The 19,040-nt window shown below is 42.6% G+C and overlaps 1 protein-coding gene across 3 annotated transcripts in view; it reads left to right on the top strand.

Annotated features, from left to right (window-relative positions):
- LOC125766414 (connectin-like) overlaps window positions 1–15,232 on the top strand; it is a 97,284-nt gene extending 82,052 nt beyond the window's left edge. For all 3 annotated transcript variants that reach the window (XM_049432372.1, XM_049432373.1, XM_049432371.1), the window contains 4 exons: window positions 816–873; window positions 10,832–11,743; window positions 11,833–12,049; window positions 13,622–15,232. In XM_049432372.1, coding sequence (XP_049288329.1) covers window positions 10,880–11,743; window positions 11,833–12,049; window positions 13,622–14,088 — 1,548 coding nt within the window. In that variant the 5' untranslated portion in view covers window positions 816–873; window positions 10,832–10,879 and the 3' untranslated portion in view covers window positions 14,089–15,232. The remainder of the gene's footprint in view (window positions 1–815; window positions 874–10,831; window positions 11,744–11,832; window positions 12,050–13,621) is intronic.
- The last annotated feature ends 3,808 nt before the right edge of the window (window positions 15,233–19,040 follow it).

Raw genomic sequence — 19,040 nt, 5'->3', positions numbered from 1 at the left:
AGTGTGGCTTTTGATATGTAATCTATCGATTATGCGATGGTTAAATGTATGTTACCTCGCAAGAACCTTGGAACGGGACGGCAAAAAGGGCCATACAGACCACGTTTCGAAACGTTCGATGAAGCTAATTTTCATGCATTATCCTAATTCCGTCAATCGAACTAGAATGTGCGTATCGATGACGATTTCAGATATGGCATTGAGAGTGAAATGGTTGTGGATAGTTGTGAACTGCTTCATAATCAAATTAGAGTAGTACATTTTTGGGGATTTAAAGCAGTCAAACATTGTTGATAGGTGATACTCAATTACTGAGTGGAAAATCGTGATACAATGCATGAATGAATATGCCGTATTAGAAGTTTCAATACACGTGGGGCTTTAATACGAATGTTTTTGGGAAAATAACTATCCAACGCAAAACGCAAAATTACACGTATAAGTAATTTAAATTGTACAACGATTTTGATCATTTAATAAGAAACAAGTTGATAAAATCAAATTATATCATTAACATAGTTCTCAATCAATTCTCAATCAAAAGGCGTTAACGATGTGTCCTTCAAATGCATAAATATTTAAATGTGTGTGTACAAACACCGAACATATGAAACATTAACAGCATGACGTCAAACACCGCGGAACACTGTTTTGAGCATTGTTCTCTATCGTGCACATGATTGTTCGCGTAAGGAAACATTCCTTCTTTAATTTCCCGTTTTTAATAAACCATCAAAATGAAACGCTCAATAATTTGTGAATTATGTATTAATTAACTTTTTCCCCCTCCACTCTTATCTTCCCTTCACCACCAGATCGTACACAACAGATCTCCCAGGAACCGAAACACGGCTGACATTTAAACACAATTAGGTAAGTACGCACGCATCCCGTTCCTGTGCGCAACAGGCCGTCACACACTGGAATTACTGCCCGAGTTTTCCACCAAAAAACATTCCCAAAACAAAAAAAGATGTTTCCGCGAAACAAAAGCCCTTTCCCTTTTCCTTCGGTCGGTGTGACGTAACGTTGATTAAATGGCACACCGGCGCGCGGTTTCATCGCTCGGGGCTTCGTTTAGTTTTGTTTTCTTTATTGCACCATTAGCTCCGTTACGGATCCAGGTTTTAACGGTCTGTTTGCATGAACTGTCGCACAGCATTTAGAAAACCCCGGTGCTGCTCACCCACCTGGGTGACATCGTCGCTCATATTTCAGCGTACATCTGCCACGTGTCAACCGCTGGGACACATACGCATGAAAACGGAAAAGTTTTTTGATGAGATTTTGCCGAAAAACCATACCACGACGATGGTTCGGTAATGTCTGTTGACATTGAGCATGATATTTAAACAGACGGTACCAACCGGTACACGACCAAATACACAACGCGGGGAATTCAATTCGCATTACGATACGCTTCCGCAAAAGGGACGAAAATTGTTTGTCTTCGATCCGCAAATAATGTGCCCGAAAATTCTACAACCTTCCCGAACGGGGTTTGGGGCCAGTTTTCTGCGACGTCCGAAGTCAATTGGTTGGGTTGTGGCACGGCCCATGCCACCCTGCATGAGGAGGGCAATTTATGGGCTACTCTCCCGGGAACGCATGAGCGATGGGCGATGTTTTACAACACAGTTAGCCCCATACCACGTCTGCTGGAATGTTGGAAAGTGTGCAATTAAACTGAAAGAAATTAATTCTGACCCTGGGATGGTGCTTCAAGGATAAATTGGTTGGAGAATTGATTCCCATGTTTGTGTTGTTTGTGGGTAGAAGACACGAAAGATGTTCTTCCATCGGTTAACATCTTTCGTACTGTTTCGATGATGTCTTTATTGAGCTTGATACAATTGCCAACGGGTTTGAAAAGGTCCAGGTACAATTAACTATTTACTGCGGGATGGTATGTCTTCGTGCACGTTTCTCCATCCCATCTTGAAAGGACATCGTTTGGAATGGATCGAACACAAGGTATAGAGTAGGTTGTCATCTTCCAACACACAATGGTGGGATGTTTTCTGCAATCAACATGATAGGAAAACGAACCTCGTCTTACAAAGGACACAAGATGCAAGACGAATGTGACACTCATAAACATAGAGGATGAACCAATTCGCCAACACAAGTCTGTGCTCCGTCCGAAGTAACAGCAGCAATTGATGATCGCTCAATTAAAATGTAAATTTCAATTCCTTCCACAACCTTCACGATGGTTCATTATCAATTTAATTGAGTGAATAGACAAACGGTTCCAATCGTCGAGAATTTGTCCAGCAATGTTCGAGCCCAGATGAAACTGCGTAATCGACTGTGTGTCGTCTCCAACCTTCCATTGCCGTCAATGAATGTCCATCATTTAAGATTGCCCCGAACTGTTGACGTCTTGGGGCAAATCGTTTGAGCTTCATCGGATGATGTTAAAGGACTTAGCAAGGATTCGCTTACCCTGGATGGAGACATTGTTGCCCTCGGTATCAACAATTCCAGGAACGCTTCATCCGGGCATCACTCAAAATTTATAACATTTCATCTCGCACATCTTGCTGTCACGATTGGTGAGCAACCGTAAGCAATCGTACCATCGTCATCGAAGACTATCCTGCCAGTCGTATTTTGCCCAGTGGAAAGGGGACATTCTCTTCCTCGATGCTCGATCTATCATGCGGATCCATAATCTGTTCATACATCATCATTTGGATGGCGCTATCCGGTGGCAGTGTTGTTGAAAGCCTAATCGAATGAAATAAAAATAAATAAACAATCGCCTTCGGGGTGTACTGTTGGATGTAGCATGCCAGCCATCACCCCCGCGTGTGCAAGGAAACGATTCAAAGCCGTACAAAATTGCCAACGGGAAGAAGGAGAACAGAACTTCATTCGTCTGCTCGTTTCGTTCACTGTTTTTTCTCGAGCAGAAGAAGGAAAACTTCAGGAAAAACAGAATCATGAATCAAACATTCCTTCCCGTCGGAGCATTCTCTAAGGGAAGAAAAGGCAACACTAAGACGTCTGGTGTAGTTGTAGAATGAGAATCTGGAATCAGAACGGTCGGTTATGTTGCATTCAATCCTGCCGACCAAAACCATGTACAGTGCGTGAAAAATTGAACCTTCCGTTGCTGCTGTTGGCTTTAACAAGCGTTTAATACCATTCATTTTCTATTCTTACCATCGTAACATTGAACACTGATCATGCCGAAACCGGCATGCCAGGATGTGAAGGAAGGAGTCGGCTGTGGCCGGCCGAGATAATCGTAATCGGTCACGGTTTTTGCAAAGTCATGAAGCGTTTCCTTCGGAAGAAAATATTCTTCAGCGGGGAAGACACAATCTAATCAAACATCATTCTTTGTGGGGTGCTGCTGTGGACGTTAGGGTGAATCCATTTCCCCAGTTTAGCATGCGCCGTTTTTATGTGATATTTATTTAAGCTTGCGAACCAGTTCGTTCCAGTTCACTTTTTTATTCGCATTCTTTGTAGCAGTGGCTAGTGATGCGAATGATTTAATTCTCGAGCTCAGCTCGCTGTTCGAAAATTAATGCCATAATTTATAACTACGTCATTGATGAAGCTGTACCATTGAAGTGCGAAGGGCAGTACACGGAAGGTAGATAGAAAGCAGTCACGGAGTGGAGAGTGCTCTTGCTATATCTAATCAATTCCTTTGAAAATCAAAGACAGGATACGGAGGATTTCTCGTTATTGAAGCCGAACGAGCTTCAAAGACCGCTAAGGAATAAGACCATGAAGTTTACAAAGATTTACCTTCGTTCTTCACTTGTCTATCCCCCCCTTTTTGTTCCCTGGCTCACCATCATATTACGAACGGTATCGAATTTCCGATTCGTTATTGAATTCTTTCATATCCATCCATCTGTCAAAACGAGCGTGTCCGATCGTTGTTCAACTAGATTGTACGAGCCTGACATGATGTTGAATGTTTTTCACGGACCAAAAACTAAAATAAAATAAAGAACACAATTCCATCCATTTCGACCAAAGCGGTTAAGACTTCGGTGGTTAATGGTGCTGCGGTTGCATTCGCGTTGCATTCAGCCCGTTCTGCGGTTTCTGTCTCAAGTGCGCTTTTGATTGCGCCCCTGTGTGGCGGAAGGTGTGGTGGACAAGGGATCCTGCCTCGGGAGGTCATATTTCAAGCGGTGTCAAGTTTCTCACAGGAACATAAATAAATCATCATGATGTGGTTTAGAGTGCTATGAAGCGGTTTGTATTAATATTGGGGATTTTTTTTTCTATACGTACTCATTTCTTCATTGTCGGACGTGCTCATTTCTTGATCGTTGACCATTGCGTTTGTTTGTTCGTACTGGACATAGGGGTTACTAAGAGTGTTGGTTCATTGAACTTATATGTAGTTCGCGTGTTTTGTCTCCTACGCTAGATAGAATCATTATAGAAATTTTATTTTCAAATTCATTATACACAATTTTTTCAGTTTGCATACATTTAGGCGTATTTGAAGGAAGTTCATTATTTTGTTCTATTATCTATAGCAAGATATTGAAGATAGTGAAATTTTGTTTCACAGCAAGGTATTGAAGATAGTGAAACTGTGTTTTAGAAATACGACTTTTCTAACGGAATAACGAGAAATGACAAAAATCTTGTCAATCGAATAAAAATACAGTTATTCGTTCCTCTCTATCGCATATGTTGATAAACTTAATTAGATTATCTATTTTGATGATCACTGCCAATTAGAAGAATGTCATTGACTGATATTCCGATACCTTAGAAGAACCTAGCTTAATGATTGATCAAAGTAATATCACCTAATTGGCTTAAGATTCACATGTTCATGCATTAGTCTTACACCCTAGACACACGACGTACAGCCACGTTAGAAGGCTATCATTCTTTCCACCCCCCTGTTCACTTGTGCCAGCACTTCAATGTTGAGTACGCTTTTCCGCGGATTAAATCGAACATCAGGTGCGCTGGAATGGCAAATTCGACAAAAGGCAACTCAACACGTAAGTGGCATACGAGCACTAATCCGTCCAAGATGTCTAAACCTTGTAAAAGGGCAGACCAGCGACAAAAAAGGCAGCAACTACAAAAACCATCAAGGATTCACCACACTCCCTTTTGACTGGTGGACCACAGGGCTGAAAGCAGCTTTTCACTGATCTACATAATCGAAGTCAACAATTGACTGGCAAAAGTCAATCATTTCGAAAGCTTAATTCAATCATCACCACCTCTCGAGCCACTGCCTTCGTCAGCCGTCCGAAAGGACTTTCCACTGTCCTTGCCAACGTCTGCCAGTGTTCGAGCGTTGTCTTGCACCATTCGACGGTAATCAACTTCAGCCCAACCCAATTTCCGAGGGGTTTGGGTAGCCAGTTTTACCGTAAGCGCGCTCGCTTTTCTGTGCACTTTTGTGCTGTAGGATTTTTCTTCCATTTTGTTCCTTTTTTTTCACCGCTGCGTGTGCGATTGTGTTGTGCCGCTGCCAATGTTGGCTTGTCCCGTCCCCGATAGCGTATTATTGAATTTAGAAATTTCGTTAGGAAATCAAGAGATTGGAGCGTACGCGGTCCCCCCGAAGGACGCATTCTAACAATCGACGAAAGCCTACACGATACGGCCGATGGCATTTTGGTAGCAGCTGTGGTTGGGCCAGCAAGCTCACCCACATCTCGCCACTCACCGGGCTGCGACAGAAGCCAAAAGAGTAGCGTTAAAAAAATTACCTCAATCTGGTTTTCCATCGCAACTTCTTTTACCGGTGCTACACGGCGATGGTGAAATCGGTCCACCGGGAGCGGGAGGATTCGCTTGTACAAATTGAATACACACTTCCGCGTTGATTGTTGCTTGAAAGAGTTCCTTTCGCGGGGAATGGGGTACGTCTGGTGGAAAAGCCAGGATTGGAGTGAATGTTTTTTTTTCTTCATCGTTCCACCCTCGGTCTTGCTGCTTTGCTTTTATTTGGTACGCTTTGTCGTTCCGGTGCCATGGTCGCGAAATATCGTTTTTTTTTCTTCGCTGTTCCAATCCACGTCCACCACCGTTGGACCGATTCTCACGAGCTGTAAATTTGTTTCGCAACAACAAATCGTAGCGAAGCAAAAAGTTTTCGCAACGGAGAAGGAGCGAAATACTTAGCAATCACGAAAAATCCGCATCGACAGTCAGTGTTCGATAGAAGGCAAAAAAAAGGAACACACGGTTTGGCTAATTGGCAAAGGAAGCAAAGGCACGGTTAGAAAGTTTAGAATTGGCAAAAAAAAGGGCGAAGAAATGTCAGCCGGTAAGCATGCCTGAGCATCCATCCATTAGATCATGACGTGTTTTACGTTTCCTTTTGCTAGGTTTCTGTTTTTATACCGTTTTAAAATCTTTTTCAATTTCATCTCAAAGTGCTTTCATGTGGTTAAAGAGGGTAAAAATAGCTTAAATTCTTATAAGAAACATCTCGTTCCGATACGCTTGATTGCCTGTGAAATTACAGTTGTCAATACAAACCTTTCAAACGAGTATTGTTTTCTAGTAGTTATTATCCTAATTTACAATCTCTATTCTAATTTAATTGGCCTTACCAAAATTCCCTGTTAATTTCCATGAAGCTATATAATATGTATGAAAATTATTTGTAACAGCCGGAAAGTATGCAATGTCACATCATCTTGGCCATGAAAGTTAGAAAATGTTTTCCAATCTCTTTTTCTAATACTTTCAACCATATTGTCTAACGAGTAAGATCTTTGATTTGATTTATTTTCCAACGAACAGTTACAATTAATTAAAAGAACTCGCATAAAATTCTTCATTAAAACAAAATTAATATCATGAAGTGCAACTCATTCAAATAAAATAAACTCAACCCGATGGAGAAAAACACGAACAAAGCACCATCCTTTACTAGATCATTAATTTCCCAATCATATCGGTACAAGCGCTCGGAACGTCACTCGATGATCTCATCGGCCTTTAGATAACATTCCCTTTCCCATGAATAGCACTTTCGGGATCCTTCTCACTTCATCACTCGCGGCTGTTTTGACTCGGTCGTAATGGCATGATGCTGATGAGAATGAGATGGTGATGAATGAACACGCGAGGGGTTTTATTCCCTTTTATACTTCATTCTTCCCATTCTCCCGGTCGACCCATTCTCACCGTTCTTCCCAGCCTGAACCTCATCGGTAACTGTTGCTGCGTAGAATTGGCTCTCGAGGACCCCTTGACAAGCTGGCGGTACATCACGGCCGGTACAGCTGAGCTGTCTATTGCTTTCCAATCAAGAAGCTATGAAGCTACCGTTGAGAAGCCCGGCTGAAGTGCCTATTTGTTTCTGACACCGGGGGCCGTCGCTTCGAACGTTTCCATGCTCGTGGAAGAATCGTAGAAACAAGATGCAATACCAGCAACAGCAACAACAAAAAAGCCTGTTCATTAAAATAACACGGACGGAGAAACGGAAGTGACACAACAGTTCCCTTTACCATCTGCAGCAAATAGAGGGGTCTGGCTGGGTCCTGGGTCCTGAATTCAAACTTCGCTTTGCAGTAAGAAATATGAAGAGGGGGAAAATTGCATTACCCCGGTGCGTTCTATTCAACAGAAAGAAATATGCCACTCCTCTCTTTAAGACACTCAAGAGGTGAGTTATTTCTCAAGTAGGGGTTCTTTATCCTTTCTCTACTTTTGCACAATCGTTCCCTACCCAGTGGCCAAAAAGGAGACTCCGGCGCACTTGCATGTAATGAGCTGTTGATGCAACAACAATCTTCCTGCTTCTTTTATGCAGCTCGGCATCAAGCATCTTCATCTGCACACTTCCGGCCAGTTACGGGTGTACAGTTTCGCAAAGTGGGTATCAAAATACAATTAAAGCTGCTGTCGACAGTTCAGCAGTTGCCGAGAAGTTGCATTATTATTACACTTTTTTTTGGTATCAGTTTTTTGTTGCTATTGCTCTAGGCTTCCTGCATCGGATATACAAGAATTAATGCGCACATGCTGTTGGATCGATGAAAATTCGATCAAAGCATTAGTTTTTTTTCTCTTGCTGTTGTTTGACGAGCATGAACGAGCACGCAAAAAAGGGATAAAATTGCAACGACTTGAAGCGTTTTGAAACTTTTCCCATGGATTTTTTTTTTGTCGTCGTTGGATTATATTTTCCCTTCACCAAAAATGCTTTCATGACGGGAAGTGCTTTTTGCCTTACAAAATCGAAACATATGCACTAAACGAAAGTGACTTTAGCGCGACATTTGCCTGATGTTACACGGCAAATGTACGGTAATGGGCAGCAGAATGCATCGTAGCGGGGAAGCAAAATGTAAAATGCATGTCGATGCAACTATATCCCATCATGCCCAAAAAACCCTCATCTCCTCATCACTCTCGGGCAAACAAATGCCGCATGCTAGTATGATTAATATCCTTTTTACCTTCGTTTAACCCGAATTACCTTCAGTTTCGATCACGCTTTTTGTGTGCATGCGTGTACTGTATAGCTTTTTTGTAAGGTTTATTTATTGACTTTCAATTCCCCCCTTAACAAATGAAGTAAAAATTGAATGCAATAATAAAAATCGATACAATCTTATCAGCGGTTGCGAACAAAAATCGTTCCTCTACAGAGTAGAGAACAATTCCCGTTAATGGCCACGAATAAAATTGCTCATAATGAAAAACGATAAATAGAGAGAAATGTTTTAAAAGCTCGTCATAAAAATATTGCATCAAAAAGTAGAAAGGAAAACGTTTTACGGTAAAGTTGTACTTTTTGTTTTATTATTTGCCGTATTTCCATTATCGCAATTCCCATCACCGTGGCCCAATATAAATGGCGTCAGGCTGCACCGCAGGATTGCAGCGTGTGAGAAAATAAAAGTATAAAAATACACTATCTTTACCGGCAGGGTTCTTAATCGTTTATGCTAGGCCGAATGTGGCTGTACGTGCGTATCAGGAAAACACAGCCACGGTGGTCCGTAGGTTTGGTTCGTTTTAATTTCTTAATAGAAACATAACACCGGGACAGTGGCGCACATGAAATATGACTTCCCGTTTCCCGACCTTATGTTCATGCTCTGACCCTTTGTCCAGTCCACCGGTGGACGCCAGACCTAAAATTGGCAATGCAGTTAATTGAATGAAAAATGATGCGCTCACCAGGGGGGGGGTGAATTTTAGGGCAAAAATCATGATCAGAAAGGGGACGCTGACACACGACCGTGTTGCGTTGCAGAAAAGGACCAACAAAGTAGAGGAAATTTAACGGCCCAACAAAACTGCCAGCTGTGTGTGTAAATATTCGCACGAACGGTGTGTGAACCATGTGCATTCGGAAAATGCAATGAGAAACTGGAAGCTACCCGAACGAGCTGGGAAAATGTCACCGATCAATGATGCAGGTTTCGTTAATCAGCAAACGATCGATGATGGGAAGGGAGCGAGTGGCCATGCTGCGCAGATGAATCAATAGTTGATGAGGAACCATTTTACTGGAACTAGTAAAATTTGCAGCAGCTGTAAATGGGAAATGTTTGTCGAGTGTGCTGCTTGTAGCCAATTTTTATTTGGAACGAATCGTTTACAGAAATGAACACATGTCACTGGTAATGTCGCCTGTTACAATTTTCACTATTTTAATTTGTGTTTTTTTTTTATTTACCAAAAAAACACAAACCCTCTTACACTCTTAACTCTTCATGGAACGCTCCGGTGAAGATGAAATGGAAATGCTTTTAAACCAGCAAAACGGCAAAACCTGCCACCGACAAATGGAGGGTTGCAACTAATTCCCATTATCTCCTACCTTCCACAAGCTGCTATCGGAAATTCGCTTGACACAAGCGCGCTAAATTGCTTAAGTAAATCAGATGCTAATTTGATAGGATTGAATCGAACGAGGGTGGTAACAAATGAAAAAATAAATAAATCCCTAAAAAGGGAAGCGAAATATTTTGCCCGTAAAACGCATCCTCAACCCAAAAACTCGTACCGACGGCGTACTAATGCTCCGGGCGGTAACCGTACCTTTCACAGACATTCGAGCTGGCAGCCGGTCTGAATCAACAGAGATAACCGGAATAGGGCGTAATCGAATCGCGACGCACCACAATCAAAGATAAAAAGAAAGAACCTTTCTTGGCGTATTTTTTTTTTATTCCTTCACATTCTCCTCCCGAGAGTACGAACCAGCGTAAAATGGCTTTTGTTTTTTTGCCGCTTTTATTCGCCGGTACCAAACCGGCACCCTTTCCGAGCGGCCATTTTCACTTGAAACTTCTTAAGGGGGTGGATTGTAAATTGAAAGCTTCCTACGGTACGTATTCACGCTCGCCGAGGGATATTAAAATGTTTGTCTATTTGCATTTGGCATCGCTCACTGTCACCGAGCGTTCGGTACCGGTATGGCAATCCCGCTGGGTGACATTAATGAGAGGGAGGGAGAAGGTTGCGATCTAAATTTTAAGGGGTGAAGGAAGGGGTGAAAAATAATGCTAACAAAGTCGAAAATGAGATTCGGTTAGTGCTGCGTTCGAAAGGAAAGTCGGTAAACAAATGCGACAAATCTTGTTTATTTTAATTGAAACTCTACAGATTCTTGATTTTACCAGGCACACTGGGGCGTTTCGCATATGCTGGGAGAGGAATTGCAACACACAGAGAGAGATTACGATTACGATTTGCTTAACATCTTCTGACGTTGGGTGAAATTAATTAATGGTTCTACAGTTATTTTTTTTCTTTATTCATAAAGAACGGCCTGGCCGTATCGCTATGCAATCAGCTTTATTAAAGTACTAATTCTCTTTTTTGTGTAATTTATTGTTTCTTTCAGAATTATAACATTCAACGAATCGGAAAGGGTTCTCTCTGGATCTACACCATGAGGACGATAAACATAGACCGAACCCTGACAGGGCTGATGCTGGTACTGCTGGCAACACTGCCCTGCACAACCGTTGCCCGAAGCTATGAAAAGCAAACCGTGCGCAAGGGCAAATCGGCACAGATTATATCGTCCGCACCGACGATCACAACGCCACTGATGGACCTTTGCTCGGAAGACATCAACATGAAGCTTGCCTGTCACTGTTCGCCAGAAAGTCACGCCAAAGCGCAGAAAGCTTCCTGCTCCATCTTTGACGGTGAGTTGCCGCGCAAAGATTACAACTGGCTCGCGTTTCACACGCAAACCGAGCTGGAGCATTTGAAATTTACCGTGCGTAAATCGGGCAACCTAACGTACATCCCGTCGGACGTGATCGCAACGCTGTACAAGCTGCGTACGCTCACGATCGAGTACGGTATCATCGGTGACATCTATCCGTTCGCATTCGGCAACCTGACGGAGCTGCGGGTTATCAATCTGCCGAACAATCAGATCGTAACGCTACACGGTAACGCATTCGCGCATCACAAATCCCTCGAGGAGTTGATGCTGGAAAACAACTACATCAAGAAGATCGATCGGGACGCGTTTGTGGATGTGCCGAAGCTGATCAAGCTGAACCTGGCGAACAACAGCATCTTCAACCTGCATGACAATGGATTTGAGGAGCTGACAAAGTTGGAAGAGTTGCGCCTCGAGTCGAACCAGATCGCTGTGCTGGCCCGGGAGTACTTTAAGGGGTTGGAGAATTTGAAGATCCTGAAGCTGTCGTACAACGATGTGGAATATCTGGGTGCGTTCGTGTTTGCTGATCTGTGGAGCTTACAGATGCTTTTCCTGGACAGCAATCGAATTGAGGTGAGTTGAAGCGAATAGACGAGCTTTGGTATGCAAAAACGTTGCTTAGTAAAAGCGATTTGATCAAAACGCTTTGGTTTTTGTCATAGAAAATCGACGAACGTGCCTTTGACGGACTGACCAGCCTGAACTATCTGCATCTGGAAAACAATCGCATCACCACCATCGACAGTGCCACGTTTACCAGCGTGTCGGCACTCCAGCTGCTCAATCTGGACTCTAACCGTCTGACCACCATGACGTACGGTCACATCGTTCCGCTGATGGACAATCTGGTGAACAACAGTGCGCTACTGTCACTGCGTGGTAAGTATCTTCCTACGTACAAAAAAAAAATCGTTTATCGTTTTGAAACTCAACTCCGTCTTATATTTTCGGAAACGAAGCAAAACCAGATCAGCAAAAAAAAAAATTGAACCGTAACGAATGGTTGAAGCAAACTTGTCAAAGGGGTCTGCACCATCATCAAACTGGTACGGATCGGTGCCAACTTTAAACGAAACATTTTATCGTCCATTCATCGGGTAAACGGTCGTAAACTTCCCTCACCCAGTACGGTGGATTAACCGAAATATGATTGGATTTTCGATACACATCCTCGTCGGTCACATCTATCGACGAATTCGTGCGTGTGTGTAAGGATTTTGCATGTCGCACATGCTTTAACGTTGGTCACCGAGTCTCTGAGACTCGTGTGCGAAGTTTGCAACGTAACTGATACCGAGTGATTTCTTTCGAAACTGATGGCAAATTTTACCCCGAAATGGATACATGATTCCTTTCTTGCTCTGTCTGATCAGTTTTCCACCCATCCTTCTTGCCGTACAGTTCTGTTGTCCGATGGGAGCCGAAATGGAAATCATGGCTCGGCAAATGGTCCTTCCGTCCACAGTCGATCGGTTCAACGAAGCTCATCTCCGGCCATCGTTCGACAACTGTTGCCGTAGTGGATGTTTTTGGGGTGGTTTTTGTTCACCGGGACCAAGTGTATATGTGTATGATGAAAGGTTGATTTCACCAGTCAGTTCGACGCTGGTCTCGTCGGTACTGTCGCTGACAGCTGACACATGAAAAGGTTTTACAGCTTACGTGTGGGTGTACCGTGCAGGAAGGTATCTTCATCCTGTATACATTTTTGTGGGCTTCAAGGGACGAAGCCGGTGAACGGTATTTTAGATTCTTTTCAAACATTCAGCCACAAGGTCCGGTGGATTGGAATGTTTTGGAACGGACGGGAAGGCTGATACTTGTGCCCAGTATTACAGCATGCTGGTCCCTTCCCTTGTTTTTTCCTGGGATACCTATTTTAACAGAATAGCATGTTTTCACAGTGCTTTTCAACATGTCAGCGTGTTGCTAAGAAGCACCGGAAAATTGGACGAGGCAAAATCAAACCAAATATGATGCATTTTTCGAACGATTGATTGATTTTTTTTTGTTTATCGTTTACCAATAAAAGTGAGTCTATGCAGTATACCGGTGTGTGCAAAACAGATAGCGAAAGAGATGTTTGTGGATTTAGTTTTATTAACAGATTGTGCGGATTGATGATTTAGCTTGAATTGTTGAATTGTTTGATGAAATGTGGTGTAAATGTATTGCGTGCATACTTCCGGCAAACAAATTGATTTTGATTGCGATTTTTCGTAGCAAAACTATTTTCTATTCTATTCAATTTTATTGCAAGTAGTGCAAAGTTTATTTAGGACTGCTTATTACGATTGATTGGTTTCAAACTTATGTCGACTTTTTGAAAAATTAAAACTTCAACAAATTAATTAATTTTTTTTCATAAAATCTTTATTTGAATACGTCTTTAAAAAACATCCTTAAACATACTAAAAATTTATTTCCAACGTTTTTTGCACCCTTCTCTAGATAATCGTTTGATCTGCGACTGCCGGCTCTCGTGGATGTACGACCTGAGCGATAGTACGCGTAACGAGGAGCTGCGCGAAAGTCTCAAGGGAATCGATTGCATCCTCGGCCAAACGCCCGAGGAACCGACCCGTTCACCGCTGGCCAGCTCGTACGATTTCGGCCAGCTGGACGAGAACGGTGAATACATCGATGACTCGGCCAGCGAGAATGATGCACTCGCTAAGGAGGCACCGCAAACCGTCAACGTGCTAAAGCTGGGCCGCGAAGAACTGCCCTGTCCGGAGGAATTGGCCGGACCGACCGGTGATCCGAATCCACGTGAATCCAAAGGTTTGTTCAATCTGTCCTGGAACAGTTCGGCAGCCGGTGATCGATATGGTGGCAGCATCGGCAGCAGTAGTATAGTGCTGTTAGCGATAGTGACCGCCGGCCTCGGTGTAGTACGTAGAACGCTTAGCTGTTAAGTGCGAGGAGAGGAAATAACTTATTTTCGTAGTGAGGGTGCGTGTTTCTTTCTCGTTCGGTTATTTTTCACCCACCCATTTTTGGATGATCACTATTCACACGTCGAGCAACATTGAGCATCCTTCGGCCTTTACTAAAACGCTTTCACTCTCCACACATCCCCATCACCGCTCAGTACACCCCTCCTCCCCATACAATCCTTAATACATTTTTTCGACAAAACACACAAGTACACACACGCACACATCGTGGAGAGCGGAAGCGAAACACCCTACACCGTGAATGTAATATATAGCGAAAGTGAGGGACAATTTTGCCAACCTATTTCGTAGCGTTTTAGCAGAACACGATAGATAAGTAGTGTGTATCGGTCATTAGAGGGGACGGAATGTATGTTTTCCTTTTGAAATTTTCTGGTAGATTTTAGTCAACCGTGGGTCAATTCATGCTCACTCTCAATCATACAATCACAAAATCACATACCTAAACCCATGAAGCGCTGCATTTGATGATTGTTTTTCTTGTTCTTCATTTGTCACAATGATAAAACTCCTTCCTCCCCAAAAGATACTCCGAAGATTGATCGATTGTGCAGCATCCACGTTTACTGGTTGGGCACTGTATGAAAAGTATGGTTCGATAAGGCAGCTGTTTCACCATGCTGTAGAAACAGTACAGTAAATCTGACAAGGGTAACATTTTTTTCTTTTTTATAATAAAAAACAAACAAACAAATCAGAAAACATATAAATAGATTTTAAGATAGAGAGAAAACACTGGAAGACGAAACCCCTTGCAACTGATACGATATAAGAAACAAGAGAGATGGGTAAAGAAACATAAAAAAGAGAACAAAAAAAAAAACTAAAACTAATAAGTCAATAAACCAAGCGAAACAAACCAAAAGACAGTGAAACCACAGTTTGAAGCATCGGCATTTAAAGAAAACGGAACTGTACACCAATAGGAAAGTGCAACGTGAGATACGTTACGATATGTAAGGAAACGTAAAAGGGGAATGCATTTAACAAACCAACAGTAAAGAAAATCCCGAAAATCCACTGTAAAAGCCGTGTCGCAATGTGAATAAAGTGTGAAGAAGGTGAGAAAAATAGAAATAAAATTTTAAAGTAAGTAAGTAAATGTGTGCTGATGTCAGGAAAAACAGTGTCATACAAAAAAAGAAAGAAATTGGTTGTGATTTTTATTTACATATTACTATTGTGTTTAAACATGATAAAATTCTGTAGAAACAGTTGCCAAAGAATGATATCTATCCCCATCAACAGCAGGAAGCGGCAAAAGTTTCCTTTTCTGCGGGTTAAGCAAAATGGACGGAAACCTTCACTTCCGGTACAGCTGACGCCGGGCGTGAAGGATTGATCGTGTCGAATCCTTTGCTGTCAGTAAGGTGGCCCACTATATCCCACACGAAATATTGATTCTGTTTGCTTCCATGGTGATGGAAACGATTCGATTTCGCTTTCGGTTTTTTGAATGTCGAATTTTATTTATTTATAAACTCCTGTTAAGCGTGCCCACAGTGAACCAGTGATAAAATGGACAAGATGTTTCCAGTACGCCGTGCGCTGTCCAAAATAAATCGCCCCACCCCGGGGGGTGAGAGAGGGTGGAAATATTTTCCAGAACGATTTACAATCACTCGGTGCCATTCGTATGACTTCATCCTTTGCATACGCCTTTTATGAGATGAGTACAACAGCAGCAAAAAAACAGAAAAACATACAGAAGGAGCTAAGCTACGAACACGCAATCAATCTTCCGCGAGTCCGATTGACTGTTTATGGGATCGTTTTCGGGTGGGGGACCAAATTCCAGACGAAACTCTCAATGGTAATGGGAACTACAAAAAAAAGGAACAAAATAACGGATACGGAAAGCCCGTTGCACAACTGTTTGATTTATGTTAACCGGCACTTGTTGCTTGTTTCGCCCGTTTCGAGGTTTTTGGGGAGTTTTTTCTTCTTCTATTTTGCATTGTTCTTCTCTCTGATTTCCCTTGCATACGGAGGCATTCGGGCATTTTCATCTCATCTTCAGCGTGTTCCACGAACAAAACGGTGGGCGCTTTGTGAAATCCAAAACCCCGAATGAAGAAAAATGGTTTATGATTGCTATCTTTCAATGGGATGCTGTTTTTCCTTCTTTTTTCCCATATCTCAAACTTTTCCCTTTCGAAAATCCTTTCGGCGCTCGATGCGCTGGTTGGTTTCGCGATGAAAGATTCAATTGATTGGACCGAAAGAGGAATGGTCCGGACCGGAGCGATTGATATTTTCGCTTTTCGTTTGATCCATTTCTTTCTCTTTGGTGATGTTGCACTTGTTCTACCCAGAACGACCCAGAAGAAGAAAAGAAAGAAAAAAATATCCTTACAGCATCCGTGGGAAGACGATCGAAAGGAATCTTTTGACCGTGTTATTATATTTTATGGCAGCTTATTGATTTCGCAACGCAGAACCATGGATGTAGTTTGTTATTGCAGGGAATATCAAAAATCAATCAGCCAGTGAAACCCATGATTGTGTTTTTTTGTAGAAGGTTTTTATTTTTATTGGTTTTTTCATCATCATAATTTTTGGCTTCATAACATCTTCTTTTATCAAGGTAATTTGAAGTGAATCACCATGAGAATATTCATAGCAAACGAAGTCTAACACAAAGTTCTTAAAAAAAACAAGCAGATTCTTTAGATTGAGCCTAAAACTATGCAATTCTTTGCTTAACTTAATTTTATCTCTTCAAGGGGCACGAACGATATTAAAAAAAATCTCCCTAAGATCAGCCAATTTCATAAAGATCCTTCAATAATGTTGACTATAAAAGATACCATAATCCTCATAGGACCTACCTTCGCTCACCTTGAACTTTGACTCGAAACTACAAACTGTTGATTCCGAAGTGCCTAACGAGTAGCCCGTAGCCCGGAACAAGGTTGTAAGGGTTCCATCTTGCATCGACTTCTTATCATCGGCATCGCCGATCGCTCAGTTACCCCTTCCAAAATCAACAAAACGCTGATGTCTAACCCTGTTGAACGACCTCATCTAACTCTCACTAACAAACGGTCGAACTAAAAGTGAGTCAAAAACAAAGCGAATGAAACGAAGTAAAAGAAATAATTCTTAAAACATTGCCCGAACATGAACCTTCACCCCTCATGGTGCGGAAAAACATGGTGCTTGTGTACGGAAAATCGAAATCATCACGTACGGCCATCCCGCTGTGGCCGCAAGCCGCTCGAAAGCGAACGTTAAATCGAAATCAAAACCCAAACTAACACACTAACGGAGGGGATGTTCTTTCTTCGACAATTCTACTCCTTTCCGTTTCCCCTATCCAACAGACCCTGTCTTCCCCTCGTTCCAATCGTTCGAGGAAAACATTGACACAACTCCATTAAAGCCCATAAAACCTGACGGTAATAATCGTCATAAAATGCTCATTTTCGACCAAACCTCATCGTTTCCCGTTTTCTCGTTAGCCTTTGCTGGGGAAGAAGGGGACCATTCCGAGTGAGTCATGCTATGCGTACGGCTGGGGAACATGCTACCAGAGAGGAGCATCATGATCATCGGCGTCATCATCGGGCCGGGCCGGGAAGTTACGTAGCCGAAAAACAACGGCAAAACTTTTACCGTCTTGTGGTCTTATGATGTACCACCCGCCATCGTAACCACCCTGCCCACCTTGCCAGACCAATGCCCCTGTTTTGCGTATCCCGGAAGGATACGCAACCCGCCGGTCGATAATGGTGAAGGTTGGCCCGGATGGGTGGCTAGTGTGGCTTGAGGGGCCCCAGAAATAGAATACGGAGTATTTGGAATGATTATGCGATTATGTCATCGTTGGTAGTGAAGTGTTTCTAATACGCACACATTAGGAGCGCTTGTGTATTATGTTTATGTACGGCAAGAATCAAGCCAGCAGGGGTATGTGTATTGCTCCGTTTAGCTCCGTTTAGTGTAGTTCCTCTAACTAGGGCAGCTTTTATGGAGTGGACGAGATGTCCTCAAAATAGTTCACTATCAATTTGTAGTGCCAAGGGTTAACCTTTTCCTACCTGTTTGCCTCGCACTGGCAGCTAACTACAAGAAGAATGAAGTAGTGGTGAAGTCAGTTTTATGTTTTGTTCTAACTATTCGATAAAACAAGGCTCACAAAAACTCTGGAAACTCTAAAACATGTGCCAAAGAAAACATAAGGTCAGCAGTAGAAGGCGCCGAAGGATCAGGGTCTGGCAGTACGGCGACATTCCTTCATAATAGTTTTAGATGATTATTATTAGCGATGTTTTTGGAGGTCCTGAAGGTTTCCTCTCTGTGTGTGTATATATGCGCTCGTGTTTGTGTTGGAGTAACACGTGATGGCGTGCGTGATACGGGACGGTATTTCCTGCGGGACACATCCAATGCCCCGGTTAACAGCAGTAGTTGGGGGGGCATCAGTTCGTTGGACTGTTATCTTAATGGATTGGCCGCGTCATCCATTCCCAGTGGGGCACGTTTGTGGGGGTGGGGAAAGCAAAATGGAAGGATAAAACATTCCATCGTTTCGTGCACCCCGTTTAGATGTTCATTTGAGGGACGATCGAACGATTTTTTTGATAACCGCCTCGTCCTTCTGGCACCAGCGGGCTGAAGCGGGTGGAAAACGGTTAGCGTTTGCTCTAAATTAGGTGTTTTAATGGTCTGTTCTGTTCGGAGGCTAACATTCGAAGTGGTTTCGTGTGAGTAAAACGGTTGCACTTTACTTACAGCAAGCGCTATGAAAAGGTAATCAATTCGTTCGTTCGATTTAACGGATTGTAAAGCTGGAATTAGGGTTCGTTAAAGGTGCCAGAAATAATAAAGCATTTTGCAATTTTTGGGCATCCAATATTGAACATTCCCTTCGATAGGGAACCTGTAAAAAGCAACAAAATCGTTAT

Source organism: Anopheles funestus, chromosome 2RL (genome assembly GCF_943734845.2).
Source record: "Anopheles funestus chromosome 2RL, idAnoFuneDA-416_04, whole genome shotgun sequence".
NCBI lineage: Eukaryota > Metazoa > Arthropoda > Insecta > Diptera > Culicidae > Anopheles > Anopheles funestus.
The sequence above is the reverse complement of the archived record's forward strand: the minus strand, read 5'-3'. Positions and strand labels throughout refer to the sequence as shown.